This window comes from Trichechus manatus, unplaced genomic scaffold, assembly GCF_000243295.1.
Source record: "Trichechus manatus latirostris isolate Lorelei unplaced genomic scaffold, TriManLat1.0 scaffold00006, whole genome shotgun sequence".
In the NCBI taxonomy this organism is placed as follows: domain Eukaryota; kingdom Metazoa; phylum Chordata; class Mammalia; order Sirenia; family Trichechidae; genus Trichechus; species Trichechus manatus.
This window is the reverse complement of record NW_004443942.1, coordinates 1795805-1816401: the sequence shown is the minus strand read 5'-3', so window position 1 is coordinate 1816401 and position 20597 is coordinate 1795805. Positions and strand designations below refer to the sequence as shown.

The 20597-nt window shown below is 39.6% G+C and overlaps 1 protein-coding gene across 3 annotated transcripts in view; it reads right to left on the bottom strand.

Moving 5' to 3' along the window:
* The window catches only part of SWAP70 (switching B cell complex subunit SWAP70), an 85152-nt gene that overhangs the window by 6718 nt on the left and 57837 nt on the right, over window positions 1–20597 (bottom strand). For all 3 annotated transcript variants that reach the window (XR_002825035.1, XM_004369640.2, XM_023737175.1), the window contains exons 4-9: window positions 17003–17230; window positions 12704–12850; window positions 11265–11373; window positions 9313–9494; window positions 8150–8257; window positions 6144–6310 (exon numbers count right to left, since the gene is read on the bottom strand). Coding sequence is in view for 2 of the 3 variants with exons in the window: in XM_004369640.2 (XP_004369697.1) it covers window positions 6144–6310; window positions 8150–8257; window positions 9313–9494; window positions 11265–11373; window positions 12704–12850; window positions 17003–17230 (941 nt within the window). In the remaining variant the exon portion in view is untranslated. The remainder of the gene's footprint in view (window positions 1–6143; window positions 6311–8149; window positions 8258–9312; window positions 9495–11264; window positions 11374–12703; window positions 12851–17002; window positions 17231–20597) is intronic.

Below are 20597 nucleotides of genomic sequence, written 5' to 3'. Positions count from 1 at the left end.
GCTCTTTAGTGTCTCTTGGAGTGTGACATCCCACAACTGAACACAACACTGCAAATGTGGTCTGACCAGTGCGGGGTTTATTTACTCATTCAACAAGTATTTATTAAGCACCTTCTATATGCTTTCGAACCCACCCAGAGGTGTCTTGGAAGACAGGCCTGGCAATCTGCTTCCAAAGAGAAACAGCCTTAAAAACCCTATGGAGCGGTTCTACTCCACACATATGGGGTCGCCATGAGTCGCAATCAACTTGACAGCAACTAACAACAATATGTTTTTCTAGGCACTGGAGATACAACACTGAACAAGACAGAAAGGTCTCATTTTATCATTCTGGTGGTAAAAATACAGGGAATGGGTATTTGCAGTTGTTTAGGCTGCCCAGTATCTGAACCCCCTTCGTGTCTAGGGGAATGTGCCACAGTGTGAGTCCTCATGGAAGGCAGGCCTCACCTGCCACAATAAAGTCACAGGCCAGATCCCTGTCCTCCTGCCCCGTGGAAGCCCGGGCACAGTGGAAGCATGAGCTGGGCTTAACTAATCAGATGCCTCTTCTGGAACTTTGACTCTGAAGCAACTGACACAAAAAAGCAGACAGTGGAGCATTTATCTTGCTGGTGGCAGCAACACCCAGTGTCAAGTGACAAAAGGAGCCATGGTGACTTCTGACACTTGACACCAATGTTGGTGCGAGTGACATCCTCCCTGGACTCTTCCCACGGCCTAGGCTGGGCTGTGGTTAGGGGTGCTCGGCTTCCGTTGGTTCCTGCTTATGCTCAAGCCTGGCCATCGGGCTTCCTATGGAGTTGGTAAGCTGTTCAAGATCCTTCCAATCAATTCCTTTATAGGTTCAGCTAACTCGAGTTGGTTTCTGTGATCTGCAAACAAAAGCCCTGACTAAAGGCTTTAACTTTTCTGTGCCTCAGCTTCCTCCTCTATGAAAAAGGAATGGAAACAATATATACCATTAAAGGTTTATTGGTGTATTAAATGTGATAACGCACGTAAAGTACTTAGAACAGGGCCTGTCATGCGGTCAGTGCTGAATAAATATTAGCTCATATATTACCATGGGACTATCATCTCATTTGCTCTGCACACTTCATGTTCATTAAGGTTGCCTAAGAGTATATGAGGTTTTTGGCAATCACATCACAGGGAATTAAAACCCTAAATCTTTTCAAATGAACTGCCATTATGCCAAGTCTACTGGATCCTGTATTTGTTCTGTTGATATACTAAACTATCTTCTTGGTCTAAAACCATCATTCTAGCCTGTCGATATCTTTTTTAAATGCTTATTTTGACATTCTATATATTATATATCTTCTCCACCTGCAAATGTTATAAACTAACATTTAGAACAGAACAGAAACCAACACACTGAGTGACTACTAAATGCCAGACATTACACCAAACGCTTCATGCATTACCTCATTTAATGTTCACAGCAACCCAACAAGGCTGGCAATTACCCTTATTTTACAGAATGAGGAATTGAGGCTCAAAGTAGTGAAGTAACATGTCTAAAATTAGACAGCTAGAAAGCATCAGAGCTGGGATTCAAACCTAGACCTCACTCCAGAGTACGTGTTTTCCCCACTATCCCAAAATGCCTTTAAATAAAATAATAAGTATTATCACATGGAAGAGAGATTGCTGCTCTTCCACATGGCCCTATGGGTAGAACCTGGATTCATTCATTCATTCAAAAACTGTTCTTTAGGTGCTTACTGTGTACCAGGCCACTGCACTAGTTATTAGGAACACAGACACAACTAAGACATGTTCCTCGGCCTTATGTATCCAAACATTTAGTGATAAACATTATAAAGGGACAGGTTATGGCTCAGCATCAAGAACGTTCCAGTAGCTTGAGTTGTCCAAATATTAAATTTGAGCAACTTTCTGAGTTCCCATTCTGAAGAAGCTAGATAACCTCCCTTGAGGATTATACATCAAAAAATAAACTTCAATGTTAATGAAAAAAATAATAATATATGTTCTACATCCTAGTTTGGTGAGTAGCATCTGGGGTCTTAAAAGCTTACAAGAGGCCATCTAAGATACAACTATTGGTCTCTACTTGTCTGGAGCAAAAGATAAAGAAGGAAACCAAAGACTCAAAGAAGAAACTAGTCTACAGGACAAGCAGTCTACATGAACCACGGCCTCATCTACCCTGAGACCAGAAGAGCCAGATGGTGCCCAGCAACCATTCTAATCAGATGGACACAGTAGATGGATCCTGACAGAATAGGAGAAAAATATGGAACAGAACCTCAAATTCCTACGAAAAAACAAAACATCAGACCTACTCGACTTGAGACTGGAGGACTCCCTGGGACTACTGCCCTGAGATGCTCTTCAAACCCTTGAACCAAAAGTAACCCCTGAAGTTACCTTGTAGCTAAATTAACAATTGGCTCAAAAAATAATGAATATCACCCATAAGAACTGTGCTCCTTTAAAAAATCACCTTTATGAGACCAAACAGTCAACAATTACTTTAAAACGAAGATGAGAATGTAAGGGAGCAGGGATACTAGATTAATGGAAATGAAACAACCAGAATAGAAATAATGAGAATGTTCATGCATTGTGAAGAATGTAGCCAATGTCACTGAACAACTTGTGTACAAATTGTTGAGTGGGAACCTAAACTGCTGTGTAAACCTTCACCAAAAACACAATAAAAATTATTAAATGAATAAAATAATAACTACAAGACTCAAATGCTTCTAGCCAAAGTTCCTGTGTTTAAATAATCTACTATAAAACATATCTCTGGGAAAACTTATGACACTGACAGAGAAAGGACCATCCATCACAACGACGAGATGTCAAATATTCCAAGAATAACTGGTTTGCTATTGCTTTAAGGAAGGACAGGGTAGGGTTAACTAAAAAGTCCCTTCTGGAGAATGAAGAAAACAAGATACAAGGGAAAGATTCGTTCAAAGGACTAATGGACCACAATAACCATGGCCTTCATCAGATGGAGTCTAGTACAACTAGATGGTGCCTGGCTACCACTACTGACTGCTCTGACAGGGATCACAACAGAGGGTCCCAGACAGAGCTGGAGAAAAATGCAGAACAAAATTCTAACTCACAAAAAAAGACTAGACTTACTAGCCTGACAGAGACTGAAGAAACCCCAAGAGCATGGCCCCGGACACCCCTTTAGCTCAGTAATGAAGTCACTCCTGAGGTTCACCCTTCAGCCAAAGATTAGACAGGCCCATAAAACAAAACGAGACTAATGGGGCACAACAGCCCAGGGACAAGGTCGAGAAGGGAGGAGGGGACAGGAAAGCTGGTAATAGGGAACCCAAGGTCGAGAAGAGAGAGTGTTGACATGTCGTGGGGTTGTTAACCAATGTCATGAAACAATATGTGTACCAACTGTTTAATGAGAAACTATTTGTTCTGTAAACCTTCATCTAAAGTACAATTTAAAAACTTAAAAAAATAAGCCCTTTCTGTACACCCTTGGCCTAAAATTTTGCTTCATTTCATTAATGCCAGACATACATGTTTCTAACCCAACTCTATGGTGACTTCCCTTGCTTGTTCTACCCAGACAGGCCTATTCTGAGGCATGAGAGGAAGGAGAAAGCCCCTCTGACAGAATATCTCCATGAATCAGGATCAGCCTTCAGAGACTTCCAAAAAGACAAAGGCTTGCCTCACTTCAAAATGACCACGTAAAAAAAAAAGACCACTAGAGGGCGCAGAGCTGTCAATTTCAAATTTCAAAAACTTAGCGGGAGGAAAAATAATTTAGAATAGTAAAATAATTATATTCATAAAATAGCCTTTGCACACCAACAAAAAGCTAAATTTTGTGCAGTGCTTTCAGTTTATTGAGCACAGCAGTATGGAGTAGTTATATTTGTATTAAAAAAGATGAAACCATTTTGCTAATTGCTTAAATCAAAGGGTACAAAAGAATTTGCCAGAACCTTTTTTTTGGCGGTGGGGGGATGGGGCGCTGGGGAGGGAAGTCAAAACTTTTAAAATAAAAATATACATGCTTTAGGGGATACTAAGCTCCTGTTAACTTAGTTGGAGCCCTGGTGGCACAGTGGTTAAGAGCCATGTCTGCTAACCAAAAGGTTGGCAGTTCAAATCCACCACACATTCTATGGGGCAGTTCTACTCTGTCCTATAGGGTCTCTAAGAGTCAGCATCAACGCGATGGCAATGGCAAGCTCCCATTAAGGGTAATGAAAAAATACGGAAATGGATAATGGTGATAATGGTGACAAACATAATTAATTTCACTGAATTTAATATGTGAAGAATGTTGAAATAGCAAATATTTTGTTACATATATATTTATCAAATTAAAAAACAAAAAAAAACTCATGCTCAGCTCTTATCCACAGATATTTTTGATTCATTAAACCTGTCAGCTCTTATCCACAGATATTCTGATTCATTAAACCTGTCACAGGCCCCATATCTATATTTTTTATAAAGTTCTATAGGTGATTCTGATACATACCACCACCATACCAGCTGCCATTGAGTTGATCTGGACTCATGACAACCCCATGTGTGTCAGAATAGAACTGTGCTCCATATGGTTTCCAACGGCTGATTTTTTGGAAGTAGGTCACCAGGCCTTTCATCAGAGGCACCTCTAGGTGGACTTGAACCTCCATAGCAGACAAGTGTGTTATATACATACCACTGGTTAAAAACCACTAGTTTCAACTCTTCAAAATTGTCCCTTACTCAAAGCACCACTCATTCTATAAACACTAAGCAATTAATATTTTAATAAAACCCTAGATTTACATGATTCCCTTTGTGATCTAATCTCTGTTGTGTCATAATAAACCTCAGTCAAAATTCCAGTTAAGTACTTAATATAGCCTATCTTACCTGTGAGCTCTCTGCCCAAGATCTATAAACTCCCAGTGCAGCACAAATTATGAAGAGGCTCAAAAAATATCTAGAGAAACTTAGACTGCCTCTCCTTGGAAGCCACGTGGGGCTCAAACCTTCTCATGCAGTGGACCTTCTGCTAACATCGCTACCCAGTGGCAACTGGAAGGTGGTTCTAAGAATCTAGTTTAATCCCACGGCACAGTGAACACATACTTGTGGGCCTATAAATGCCAGGCAATATGCTAAGCATTTAATTATCTATTTAGAAAATAATTTTTCCTTTAGTAGAATCAAGATTTTCAAAACCCAATTAAGGTTTGAAATTATTTTTGGCAAAGCATACAACAAAAGAGCCTCCTTTTTTTCTCTCTACCTATCTATAGATTAAATAAACCTCTTTAGCTACTCCACGTGTGGAAGGGCAGCCACGGAAAATCAACCCCAATTCATCTCACAGCTGCTCCCAGAAACAGAGCGGTCACGGCCCAAAGCCTAAGGCACACCTCACTGACCAGTGGCTGCTACCAGGATAAATATGTTTTCGTAACGTTTTTCAGAAATATTTCTCAGTAATATTTACAGTCTCTCACAAGACATCTTAAAGAATGCAAACAGGGCAGCAAGTTAGAAACTGGAAGAAAACGGGACAGATGGCTCGATTTTTCCCTTTGGGGTCTTCACTGTACCTTCTCCTCCCGGCGGTGGCGGGAGGGGGAGGAATCTCGCTTTCAAGAACTTTTAAAACCAGGATTTCAAGTAATTATTTAAGGAATGTCACCAATCCTGAAGGACCAAATGGAAACTGCCTATTCCCCCCTTCTCCTCAAAAAGTGGCTGCAGCTCTGACCTGAAGCAGACTCCAGCCTCCACACTAAAGCAGCACAGGGGCCCTTTCTTGTCTGGGACGTGTCTAAGAAGCCAGGTTCTCATTAGAGCTGATCCTGGGATCATTCTAGAATATGACTATAAAGGCATCCAACCAAACATACCCACCAGACTCCTCTAAAATAGTAATAAGGCACTTCTTAGGCCCCAGAAGCAAGGTCTCCTAGGGCCCCAGACTGAGAATAACGCAGCCACCCACGTCTCCTGCGGTCTCTCCAATCTGGATCTGCGCCTCAAGTTCAGTTATACAGAGCAGAGATACCCCTCCCTCTCCACCAGAGTGTTAGACATTTCCTAGAAACTGTATTAGCCCAAGCAAAGCACATAAAGGGAAAGTACACAAGCTGGTCTGGCACCTGGCCTGAAGCCTCCGCACAGTCTCTTCATCTTGCCGGGCCTGTCTCTCATCCTCAAGAGCCTCCTGCAGCTTTACGTACATGTCTTCCAGCTCCCGTACTCGCTGCAAATACTGTTCCAGTTCCGAGGATTTTTGGGCAACCTGTTCTTCCATCTGCTGTCTAATCTGGTGGTATAAAAGGGTTGTGTTTAAAAGCAGGTTAACTTTTCCCTCAGAAAAAGCCTCCCTCTCCACCTCCACCCTTACAGTCCACAGCTGCAGCCCATCAGGGTGGGCAGGCCCCATCCTTCAGTCCTTGAACTAAAGATGGAGGAGATGGGAGCACCAAACCCAATACCAACATTAAAAGAGTCCAAGGATGGACACCCTTTTAGCTCACTAATGAAGTCACTCCTGAGGTTCACCCTTCAGCCAAAGATTAGACAGACCCATAAAACAAAGCGAGACTAAAGGCGCACACCAGCCCAGGGGCAAGGACTAGAAGGCAGGAGGGGACAGGAAAGCCGGTAATAGGGAACCCAAGGTCAAGAAGGGAGAGTGCTGACATGTCGTGGGGTTGGTAACCAATGTCACAAAACAATATGTGTAATTGTTTAATGAGAAGCTAGTTCGTTCTGTAAACCTTTATCTAAAGTACAATTTAAAAAAAAAAAAATAGTGTCAGGAAAACAAACTATAACCCAAATGCTGTTTTCTTGCCCTGGTATATATTTTTCATCTCTTCCATTCCACATATTAAGAATCAAGTCAAGGAAAAAAAAGTTTCCCTATATAATTTATCTTTAAATTCCTTTCTGTCTTAAGGCTGCAACCTCTTTGCCAACAGTCTATTCTAAAAGCAATGAGCCTCTCCCCAGCCAGAGCAGCCAAGTGTTGAAATAAAGGGGAAAGGAAAGATTAATCAGCACGGACTCCTCCTGTGCTCACCAGCTACCTCGTGCCTCCCCTTGGAACTCAAGCAGTTAAAAGAGTGCCTTAGCTAATTTATGGTTTTTCCCTTCTAGATTAAAGACTTTTGAATCCCTATATTAAAAGCTGAAAGACAAAGACATCCTAATACAGTACTATACCCACTGGCAGATGTCTCTGCAATTTATAAAATATTTTCACCTGCATTAGCTCACTTCATCCTCATAACTGTCTTGAGAGATCATAAAATAATCTCCCTAATATAAAGAAGAGAAACACTAATGCTCAGTGAGAAAAGGCTGAGAGGAAACAAATCCACATCTTCTGGCTGTGAATGTAACACTTTATTTCACGTCACGTCTGTCTTCCTCTGCGTACTTTCATAACACAAACACGATCACCATCTCTTTCAACTCTAAGCAACAAAAACTTGCTAAAGGAGCATCTATTCAGGCACTTGACTCAGCACTATCCCACCCATTATAACTCACTGTGAGAAGGCCTGTGTTCTAACCAACCAGCTAACAACTTCAAGCAACCTGTCTCTTGGGAATGGGAACCTCCAAGAATAATCAGAGTGGACAAGAGCTGCAGATCAGAATTCAGATGTTTGCGTGATTTCAGAAGCCCCCGCTTTGCTCACTACAGAGGAGAAATGTCACAGAACCTATGCTTCCTTTTTCCATAGCTTGTTGTTATCCAAACCAGGACCCTTTGAGAATGAAAAGGGATGCTATTAACAATTATACCAGGATGACAGGGATTGTCCCAGGCAAGCCAGGACATACAGTCACCCTAACCACAGCATTTATTACCCCATTCCATAAACTTCTACTTAGGGGTCTTGGAAGCAAAGCGTAGTCTTTTTATCTGTGTATCCTTGGCACAGTACCTAGCATATAGAAGGTGCTCAATAAATGGGGAGTAAATGAATGAACGAACACATAACTTCCCCCAATTTCCCACTGCAAGTCAGTAGCAAAGCCAAGCCAATGAGACAGCTTCACCTCCAGCCTTGCAGCCCTCTCCCTTTCCACAGACCCAGGCTGGCTCTGTGTGCTAAGGCAGCAGCTTCCCCAGACGCATGGCACTCACATGCTTCTCCCGCTCCAGCTCTGTGCTGAACCTGGCCTGCAGTTCCACTTGAGTCTGTACGCGTTTCTTTTCTTCTTCTGCTGCACGAGATGCTGCTTCTTCCAGTTTCTACCAATCAAAGACCCATCCACAGGAAAGCAGGAATTGTTACAGTGGAAGTGCATTTGGAGACAGACGTCACACTTAAACATGGGAAAAGCCAAGCATTCTTAACAATCAATAAGATAGAATAAAAACTTTTAGGACCACTGGAATTCTATTCCCACAATTTTCCCTTGTCAACATACAAGGCAAGTTAGGTAAATGATGATCAGCGATAAGTCAGAAAAAAAAAATTGTACAGTCATTGAGTTAAATTCACTTGCAAATGCATTCATGAGATTTAAGAAGTATTTCTTGGGCTCTTTTTGTACAGTCTTGTCATCTTACACATTATTTCTTAAGATATTATCAGAGCTCAACTTCTCGACTTCTGGAATGAAGGCATGAAGAGTCCTGCAGACACTTTCCTCAATGAAACCACCATAACCAGTGAAAATTATTTAAAAAATTAAAATCTCTGGAAATATTGCTAAGAGCATACAACAAATAGAAAAACATTAATTCAACAAAATCTACTAAATCTCGGTTAAGTACAGAGTCTTTGGCATTTCAGCCACAATGCAACCTCCACCCACCACCACCAGGCTGAATCTTTGACACTAGACAGTAAATGTAAAACCCACAATTCTACTGCAAGGGTCTTCAAGGTACTCATGAATGCAGATAGAAGTCAAAGGGAAAAATTTTAAACAGCAACAGATGCTGCCCAGGCCACCAAAAATGGCCTTGACGTCCTCAGAGGAATGACATTTTCCATCTTTCTCTGACAAAATTCACCTGTGTTCATGATTCTTATAATACACCTTTCCAGTCAAGGAAGTGGTTTCGCTGCCCTGAGACCCTAAGACTTTCAGGACTGACAAAGTCAGGGAGTCTCAATTCAGTGGTCTGGGTACACTTCTGGAGAACATGGTTCAGAAAAAACATCTCCCTAAAATTGCAATAACCTAGTCTTGGTAGAACCAAAGTTCATAAATAAGGTCACTGAGGCTTCTGCAATGAAATAGAGAGCCACTCCCTTCCCCCACCCCATGCACCCCAGCTCCGGCACCCAGTCCCACCTTCCTCACAGTCTCCAGCTCCTGCTGCTTGTTTTCGTTGGCAGCCTGGAGCTCCTTCATCTGTCGCTCCAGCTCCTCCTGCTCAGCCAGCAGCTTCCTCCGGAGTTCTTTCCGACGCTGGCGGGCTTCTTTGTGTGGTGGGGGGCTGCCAAGCTTCAACAGATGAATAGTAGAATGAATGGCTGTAAAAGGTGTAGGAGAAAAAAGGGAAGATACTCTTTACTCCTTATAAGTCTAACATGTGAATGGCACAGGGGGAAGAAAACCAGGCAGAGTCAGAAGACCCGATGTGGATTATGATTCTGCCACTGAGGGGTGGTGTGACCTTTAACAGTCACATAACCACTTGCAGCATTAGTTTCCTCATTTCTAAAATGAGGGAGATAATGTATAAAGTTCCTTCCAGCTCCAAAATTCCATAACTGTATATCTGGGCTTAAGTAGATAGTTAATTTGGGAATTTACGACAACACTTCCAACTCCCTTCTTTGTACTTCTCAAAAAGCCAAATAAGAATAAGATGCAGTAAGGGCTGAGATTCAAAGTTCCTGATATCTGTTTTGCTACCTGGTGTGTTCAGTCCGACCCTCAGCTTTGCCTTATGAAACCATCTCCCTATACGGTCCCTTTCTGCAATGATAATAGTAGCTACCATTTATTGAATACTCACTATACATGCCCTGTAAATGCATTATCTCATTTTTATATGAAATTTAATCTTCCCCTCATTGTTTTAATTATTTAAATGTAATTTCTGAATAGCTAATACTTCCACATTGTTCAAACTAAAAAAGCATAAAAGGACCTACAGGAAAAGTCTCCCTCTTATTTCTATTCCCCAAACACTGGGCTCCCCTCCTCATTAGCAACTAATGCTAACAGTTTTTTGCGCATCTTTCCTAAAATATTTTCAGCATCTACAAAGAAATATGTATATATGTCCTCACCTTGTCTTGACACAAGTAGTGGCATAACACACTCTACTGGCCTTTGCTTTTTTCACATAATTCATCTCAGAGTTTTCCATGTCAGTACATAGCTTCCCTATTATTTTTACTACTGCATAGTACTCCACTGTGTAGCTATACCATAATTTATTCCATCATTTCCCAATTAATAAACGTTTAGATTGTTTGCAATCCTTTCTATCACAAACATTGCTGGAATGATTTATGCCATTTTGAAGATGTACAAGTTTATCTGTCATGATCTAATGTTTAATCTTCACAACAACCCTGAGAGGTAGGTACTATTATTATCCCCATTTTACAGAAGAGGTAAGCACCTACGGAATTAATAACTCAACCCAACTGACCCAGGAAAGAGGATTCAAACCCAGGTGTACTTGCCTCAAACTCTTAAACACCTACAAAAATGACCACAGTTTTCAATAGGACATAACTTTACCTATGTCCAAGAGTATAGTATTCAGAATCCCCTTTCATGACTGAAAAAAAAAAAAGTCTCATATATAATGTTCGTTCTTTACAATTTTGGAATAATGCAATGCTTTAGTTTGAAAGTTATAAATTTAAGTGTTTGTAATTTTAAGATATTTCTTTGAAACTAGTGATTTCTTGTGAAGTAATGGATCTTAAAAATGACTTAACATATTCAAAACCTATTGCATAATTCCTCCTCTGCTTTACATATTACCAAAAACTCAAGATGACCGCTTTAAAATTCTGCATAGTCCTCAAAGGGAGAAATCCCATACTCTTTAAATAGTTAAAATCTCCAGTTTATAATTTACTAACAAGTGCATTATTAAAATGATATTGATAAAAAGTTTGTCAACTCACCTTAATTTGTTTTTCTTTCAACTACTATGTCATCTACAGAAATTACTACAGACAATGAGGAAACAGTGCCTCAGCCTCTTTAATGAGATTTAAAAATGGGAAGTCAGAACTCTCAAGTTAAATCATGTGAAATAATAAAAATTACCTTACCCTGAATCCACTCCTGTTTCTTCTTCTTATCTGAAGCACTGATTTCAAAGGTCTTATCAAAACATTTAATGAGAAAAAGACATTTCTTTCCATCTTTGTCAGGCAAAGACTAGAACAGAAAGTAAAACTGGTGATTTAAAGTTTAATTTGTTAAGTATTTAATTTAATCTTAATTATTTCTACAAATCTGGCTGAAACTCAATGTCAATGAAAAATAGCAATAAAAGCATATTACTGATTCACAAATACTTATGACCTGACTGCTATGCTACACCTGGGCTGAGAAAGCTTTAAACGTCTGATGGGGACACCATGCTTTGGACTTATTCTGAGCACAGCCACTTGTACCAGAGCATGTCCCCTGCAGGGGGCCGGGAAGGTACACCCATGGAATTGTTACAAAAGGTACTGGCTTTTAAAGCCTGGGTGACTCCACACCTGCCTGATGTGGCTCTCCTCTCCTTGTACCTGGGCTGTTGTTGCTGGCAAACTTGTTCTGCCCTATGCCCTTACGGGTAGACTAGTGTGGCCTATGTAGTTTTATGAGTCTTCATGTTTTGCTGAACCTAAGAAAACTGCTTAGTGGGCACTGCACATCCCAAGCCATTAACATATCCATATACCATTTCATTCATCAAAGTACATTATAGCGAGATCCTAGATATTTTAAATATTCTTTGACAGAAACAAGCAGGTGATACTTCACATACAGAGTAAAAATTCAAAAAGTTATGATCTTGAGAACTTCACTTCTTTACAAAATTAGTAACTATGAATAAAGTATCCTGAAAGTCACCCAACGTATTCAAAAGTAATGCTCACATTTTCTTCTGTCTTACTTATTGCACTCAAAATGTCCCAGATTTTCTGGTATATTCATGATTTCAAACACTGTCTTCAAAACAGTTGGGTTTTTTTAATTCACTTCTTTTTTATGACTCTACTTGTTTAATAAATGATTTATTAAACGTACAAATGAGATTCAATCCGTATACTTTGTTCATGAGTAAAACACAGGAGATAAAGTCACATTAGAAAAAAATTTTGTCAGCTATCTTTAATTTTGGTTCAGAAATATGGCTACTGTATGCCTTTATTGTTTTGGGAATGTAAAATTTGGGATTATTTTAAGGCTCTAGGGTCTAGAAAAAAGAGCCCTGGCGGCAAAGTGGTTAGGTACTTGGCTGCTAACCAAAAAGTTGGTGGTTCAAATTCACCAGCCATTCAGCAGAAGAAAGATGTGGCAGTCAGCTTCTGTAAAGATCACAGCCTTGGAAATCCTATTGGGCAGTTCTACTCTGTCCTATAGGATTGCTATGAGTTGGGATTGACTCCATGGCAACGGGTTTGGAGGATCTAGAAGACGGAAGATGAGAAACTATTTCAGCAGCAGGGGGCAGCACTGGGTAAACCATGCAAAGAAGTAATACGAGATTTACCTCTACACAGCAATTTTCATCCAAGAGAATATCTCCTTTCTTATCTTTCAGATCTTCACTCACATAATAAGAGATTATGTTGAGTTTTAGCACAAACCAGCGTTCAGTCCAGTTTTTCCGTCTATGCCCTTTTTTCATCATGTAACCCTATAAAAGATTAAATCTGATATAAATGTTTATTCTTTTATTTGTAAGAGCTTTTAATTATCCTTTTACTTATAAGACAGTCTTGCCTACTCCATGATCTAATATATGGTCCTGAATATCTCCTTTGTGGATTATGGACCTTTTGAGAATCCATAAAGGTCAAGTTAAAATTCAGGCAGGCACCTGCAGGCAAAAGTTTGCATATAATTTCAGACACTCCAGAGACCCCCCCCACCAACAAAGCTCTATAAAATCATAGATTAAGAACCCCTGACGTTAATAGTATTTTTTTTTAAGTCTTTATCTTTTAGAGAAATTTACTGAAATATCTTCAAATCTGTCTTGGAAGAAATACAGCCAGAATGTTCCTTAGAAGTGAGGATGGCGAGACTTTATCTCACATCCTTTGGACATGTTATCAGGAGGGACCAGTCCCTGGAGAAGGACATCATGCATGGTAAAGCAGAGGGTGGAGAAAAAGAAGAAGACCCTCAATGAGATGGATTGACACAGTGACTGCAATAATGGGCTCAAACATAACAATTGTGAGGTAGCACAAAACATGGCAGTGTTTTGTTCTGTTGTACATAGGGCTGTTATGATTCGGAACCCACTCGAAGGCACCTAACAACACTGAAATATTTATAGATGGAATTAAATATCTGGGATTTGCTTCAAAATACAGAAGTAAGTGGTGGGTAGATGGAGTAGGATTAACTATGTGTTGGTGGTTGTTGGGGCTGGGTGATGGGTTTATGGAAGTTCATTATATTATTCTCCCTATTCTCTCTGCTTCTGTGTATGCTCGAATTCCCCACATAAAAATTCCCCATAAAAAAATTTTTTTTAAACAACAAAAAAACCCTAACATTCTGTACATAGACCAAAAGGCAGTCTTTTGAACAGAACAAGATACTGCGTGGTTTCAAATCAGCAAAAGTGTGTGTCAAGGGTGTAACCTTTTACCGTACTTATTCAATCTGTATCCTGAGCAATTAATCCAAGATGCTATATGAGGAACACGGCATCAGGATTGGAGGAAGACTCATTAACAGCTTGCGATATGCAGATGACACAATCTTGTTTGCAGAAAGTAAAGAGAACTTGAAGCACTTAGTGATGAACATCAAAGCCTTCAGTATGGATTCCACCTCAACATAAAGAAAACTAAATTCTTCACAACTGGATCAATAAGCAACATCATGATAAACGGAGAAAAGATTGAAGTTGTCAAAAATTTCATTCTACTTGGATCCACAATCACACCCATGGAAGCATCAGTCAAAAAATCAAATGACATTGCATTGGCAAATCTGCTGCAAAAGACCATTTAATGTGTTGAAAAGCAAAGATGTCACTTTGAAGACTAAGGTATGCCTGACCCAAATCATGGTATTTTCAATAGCCTTATATGCATGCAGAAGCTGGGCAATGAATAAGGAAGACCAAAGAAGAATTGATGTTTTTAAATTAAGGTGTTGACAAAGAATATTGAATATACCATGGACTGCAAGAAGAACAAACAATTCTCTCTTGGATGAAGAACAGCCAGATTGTTCCTTGAAAGTGAATGGTGAGACTTCATCTCATGTACTTTGGACATGTTATCAGGAGGGGCCAGTCCATGGAGAAGGACATCATGCTTGGTGAGGTAGAGGGTCAGTGAAAATGAAGAAGACCCTCGATGAGATGGATAGACACAGTGGCTGCAACAATGGGCTCAAACCGAGCAGTTTTCCTTCTGTTGTACATAGGGTCATGATGAGTCAGAGCCAACTCAACGGCACTTAACAACAACAACATAGGATCAAAGTGACAACAGCAACTCGAACCTTAGGAGGAACCTTAGGAGGCAGTGAATTTTTGTTAATGGGGAGGAACAACTCAGAAAAGGAGAGTGAGAATAGTTGCACAACTCGAAGAATGTGATCAATGTCACTGAATTGTACATGTAGAAATTGTACATGTTGGTGTATGATTTGCGTGTATATTCTCAACAACTACCACAAATAAAATTTTAAAAAATATATTAACAACAACAACAACAACAACAAAAAAACCCTAACAGTGATTCTCAGTAAATTGACCTTGATCAATAAAAATGCTCAGGTGTCAGCTTGGCCAAGTATTATCTTCTCAACCAAATATTTGAGGATTTCCACCTTCTGCAACCAACTTGGGGCCCTGGTGGCGCGGTGGTTAACAGCACAGCCGTCAACCAAAAGGCTGGCAGTTTGAATCCACCAGCCGCTCCTTGGAAACCCTATGGGGCAGTTCTACTCTGTCCTATACGGTTGCTATGAGTTGGAATTGACTCGACAGCAATGGGTTTGGTTTGTTTTTTTTTGGCACCAACTTACCTTTCTACCTGACCTCTCACTATTCGGGAAGATGAATTCCGTCCAAAGCCAAAACCAAAAACCCACTGCTGTTGAGTCAATTCCGACTCATAACGACCATATAGGACAAATTAGAACTGCTCCATAGGGTTTCCAAGGCTATAATCTTTACGGAAGCAGACTGCCACACCTTTCTCCCATGGAGCAACTGGTGAGTTCGAACCGTCGACCTTTCGGTTAGCAGCTGAGTGCTTTAACCACTGCACCATCAGGATTCTTCGAATTCTGCTCCAGATGAGCAGAAAAAAAGCACTAGATCAGGAGTTAGGATACTGGCTTCTAAGTGTGGCCTCTAAACTCACACTCACTAGCCCTGTGCTTCCTTCCCACATATCAGCCTCAAAGATGTGTAATTTAAAAACTTTACTTCAGCGAAATTATGACAGAACAAAGACCTACAGATTATTCGAGAATAAATGAATTTTTTAACATTAAATCCACAGGTGCTGATAGCCTATAGTCAAGACTACACATATCATTAAATATATGATATTAACCTGGCTGTAAGTTTCATTTGATTACTACATTGAATTCCAGTCAGATTACTTGTTTAGCTTTCTAATCACTGGACATTTAACAAAAGCTATCCATACTGCAATTCATCTGTAGTCACATTTTCTGCCACCCTAATGGGTCTAGAGGATCCCTGGTGGCACAGTGGTTAAGAGCTCAGCTGCTAACCAAAATGTCAGCAGTTCAAATCCACCAGTTGCTCCTTAGAAACCCTATGGGACAGTTCTACTCTGTCCTATGGGGTCACTCTGAGTCGGAATCGACTGGATGACAATGAGTTTGTTTTTTTTTGTTTTTTTTTTTAATGGGTCTAGAAGTCCTCTTAAGACAGAGACCATGTCTCAATACACTTTTTAGCACCAGAAACCTGTATAAATTAAGCCTCAATAAATGTCTACTGATGGTTTCCATTAGGAAAAAAGAGGTAAGCAACAATATCACCTACTGAGCAAAGAAAGGAGTAGAGCAAAGAATCCCAAATTGGCATCATTATTCCATATAATAATATAAGAAGTTTGCAAGATCCGCCAAAAAAATATAAAGTCTATTGAACAAATCTTAAGCTTCCCATACGTATATCAGATGAAACGCTGGATGACAAGAAACCAAAGACAATAGTCTAATGAGACTATTTGCTATTATGTAGCAACTTTGTTACATAAAGGTATTTTTTTCCCAAAAGGAAGGGTATTTTTTTCATTTTATAAAAATAATATGTAATTATGTATAAAGTCCAATAATACAAAAATGAATAAAGGTGAGAATAAAATTCACCAAAATCCTACATTGAAGAGGTGACCACTGTTGTCATTTTGGTGAACATCCTTCCAGATGGCTATACACACACACATCATATTATATGAAAGGCATCACAAGATACTTGCTGTCCTGCAACCTGCTTTGTGCACAGAGCAATAACGTCATGGAATCTTTTCAGATCAATGCGTACGGATATGAATATGACCTGAAGATACTCTAAAAAGCTTGGAAATGTGATTTTTTTTAATAGTTTTTTCCAAAACAGTAACTTCCAAATTCTTAACTGAACTTCAAAATTGCATCAGTAATTCTTTAAAATACATCCTAATGTAAGACTGGAAAAATAAGAAATTTCATTCCTACTCTAAATGTATGTAAGAGCATAAGTGACTTATAATCACTTTTGTGATGAAAATTTTATTTATTTCAAACATGTCATATTCTAAAGATGAGGGAAAATACAGTGTTATAGGACTCTTACCTGTTTCAGCACATCTAATATAAGCTCACTAAAGACTTCACTAATTGCCATAGACACCGTCTGCCGATCCATGCCTTTGCTAAAGTGTCCATTTCCAATAAGTTCAATTAGTTCCCACGCTGAAAGTCCATCTTTACTGTCATCAAAGTTGATTTTATAATCCTCAAATTGTTCTTGCTGCCAACCTCCTCCCATAGCTTCTATAAGTTTCTTAAGCAGGTATTCAATCTATATAAAGAATAAAAAATTATTATTTCTTAGTTTAAAATACATAACTTTTTAACACCGGTTTGTATCTATGCTGTTTACACTGATATGACCAATTTAGGAAAAATTATTTTCACTAAAAATTCATTTACAATCCCAAAAGTGTATATCCTTAAAGAATCATGGTACTACAGGGAGAAGGGTATGGAGAAAATGCCACTGGTTCTATATTAGCCTAGGGTAAGCAAGTAAAAGAATAATAAAAATTGATAACCCTCTACTAGTGCAGTATATTTGAATACAAAACTGAAGCAAATTGCACACACACCACCACACACTAATTAATCTGATCTGACTACATACTCTTGTATAAATATTTTAATATACCATCACATTAACCATACTGAACTAACATACAAGCACTAAATTGAATAAGCATCTCTAACTAGTATGTACTTGTCCCAATTTACAAATTTTCCATGTATGTCAATTATTTGAAATTCATGCTGCTTCCTCCCATTAGAACACTGACGATGTTGTAAATGATGGCTGAACTCCCAGCATGGGCTGGAAAAGCTCACTAAATCTGAAACATCACAACTTTGTGTAGAAAAATAGAAAATGCTACTACTGAAATACAATCAGTTAAACACAACAGTGAGATAATAATACTGAATGAGAAACTGACATCTTTTCTCTACTGGAAAGCCTAGGTATCCTATAGTGGCTCTCAAACTCAACATGCCCAAAAATGAACTAACCATCTTTGCCTTCCAAATGGCTTCCCCCTCTATCACTGATTTCAGTTAGGAGCAACACCACTCACACATTCACCGATGCCAGGATCCTTGTTCTCCACACCCTCACATCAAATCAGTCACAAAATCCTGTTTTTACATCCCCAGATCAGTGGTTTTCCAACTGTGGATTATGACCCACTATGAGATCAGTTCAGTGGGTAGTAATGAGTTTGATTTTTTGGAACTGACATTTTTTGAATGAAGTGAAAAATATTTGAGTTCATCTACAATAAGGACAAGTATTTTGTGAAAAGTTTTGCTCTGTGTGTGTGTATCTATGTGTGCTGGGTGATGATATGAAATGCATATCTTCCCATGGGTTGCACTCAAAAGAGAATGAAAAATTCTGTCCCAGACAGTTCTTGAATCCATCCCCTCCTTTTCCATTGTCTTCCAGAGCAAAGGCCTCCTTCCTAGTATCCTTGCCTCCAGTGCTGCCCCTTTATATTCTACCAGAGGGATTTTTCTAAAACAAAAACCTGAGCACCTCACTCCCCTGTTTTAAACACTTTCGTGGCTCCCTTTCACCTCAAAGATGAAGGCCAAGCTCCTCTGCACCCTTTGTGATCATACCCCTGCCCACCTTCTCTAACATGTCTTCCACTATATCCCACCTTGGATCTCATACTCCATCAATACCACCAATACCATAGTTCAGTGGTCGGCAAACTTTTTCTGTAAAGGGCTAGATAGTAAATATTTTAGGGTTTGCGCATCTATGATACTTGTTCTTCTTTGTTTTGTTGTGTTGTTTGTTGTTGTGTGCTGGTGAGTAGACTCCGACCCATAGCAACCCTACAGGACAGAGTAGAACTGCCCCATAGGGTTTTTTAGGCTTTACGGGAGCAGATTGTCAGGTCCTTCTCCCACAGAGGGGCTGGTAAACTCAAACCGCCAACCTTTCAGTTAGCTGCTGAGTGCTTAACCATTGTACCACCAGTGTTCCTTTGTTTTGTTTACAACCCTTTAAAAATGTAAATACTACTCTTAGCACATGGGCTATATACAAAAGAGGGCCGAGGGCTGGACTTTGCAGACGAGCTGTCATTTGCAAACCCTTGCCACAGATTATAAGTAGTTTGCTCACTTATCATATTTTTTTCATGCTTCCATGCCTTTCCTTATGCTTTCCTCTCTGTCTAGAATACCTTTCCCCACTCCTCTACCTGCCTAAACTGGTATTTGCTCAAGTCCTACATCCTCTAGGATGTTCCTACACAAAGCGAGGTATGTGAACCAGCAGCATCAGCATCACCTGGAAGCTTGTTAGAAATAAGAACCTCAGAATCCACCACAGACCCAAAATCATAATCAACATTTTAACATGAACCTCAGGTATTTCCAGTGCCTGGCACATAGTAGGTACTCCATCAATGTTATTTCCCTTCTGCATGCAATAGAATATTATTCAACCATTTAAAATTACATTTAAGAAAGCATTTATGAAATAAAGTGAAGAATGAAAAATTAAATTTACCAATGATTCCAACTGCATAAAAATTATGTAAATATTTCACAGATATTAGAGGAAAACACAGGAAAAGCAAGTTTAATTTATTACAAAGAGGATTGTGGCTCCTTTCTCTTAGCATTTCCATTAATTTGGCTAGAATGTTGTTTGTGAAATAACACATTTTAACAATACGAAACATCTTTGTAAAGATGTACATTCACAAAAAATCACAAGTTCAAAAAATATCAAAAGTTCTATTAATTTAATTCAATGGGATATTATAAGATCCTCTAAAATGAAGTCTATATTATACTCTAACACTAGCACATGATAGATGTTCAACAAATGTTTACTTGTTAGATAAAAATTCAGGTCTTTTCTCCTTTTTTTTATGTTTGGTAAAACAGTAAGGATTAAGAAATATTTTATTTTTCCCCCATACAAAAATTTATACATACACTGTTATGTAACCCTAATTGCTCTCCCCATACTGTGACAGCACACTCCTCCTTTCCACCTGATGCCCCATGTCCACTCAACCAGCTCCTAACCCTCTCTGCCTTCCAATCTCACCTCCGGACAGAAGCTGACCATTTAGTCTCTTGTACCTACCTGAGCTAAGAGGCACACTCCTTACAAGTATCACTTTATGTCCCACAGTCCAGTCTAATCCCTGTCTGAAGAGTTGGCCTCAGAAATTGTTTTAGTTCTGGGTTAACAGAGAATCCGGGGGCCATGCTTTCTGGGGTTCCTACAGTCTCAGTCAGACCATTAAGTCTGGTCTTCTTACTAGAATTTGAGATCTGCACCCCACCTTTCTCTTGCTCCATCCAGGACTCTCTGTTGTGTTCCCTGTCAGGGCGGTCATTGGTGGTAGCTGGGCACCATCTAGTTCTTCTGGTCCCAGGCTGATGAAGTCTCTGGTTTATGTGGCCCCTTCTGTCTCTTGGGCTAATACTTCCCTTGTGTCTTTGGTGTTCTTCATTCTCCTTTACTCCAAGTGGTTGGGACCAATTGATACATCTTAGATGGCTGCTTCCGAAGTTTTAAGACCCCAGATGCCACTCACCAAAGTAGGATGCAGAACATTTTCTTAATAAGCTTTGTTATGCCAATTGACCTAGATGTCCCCTGA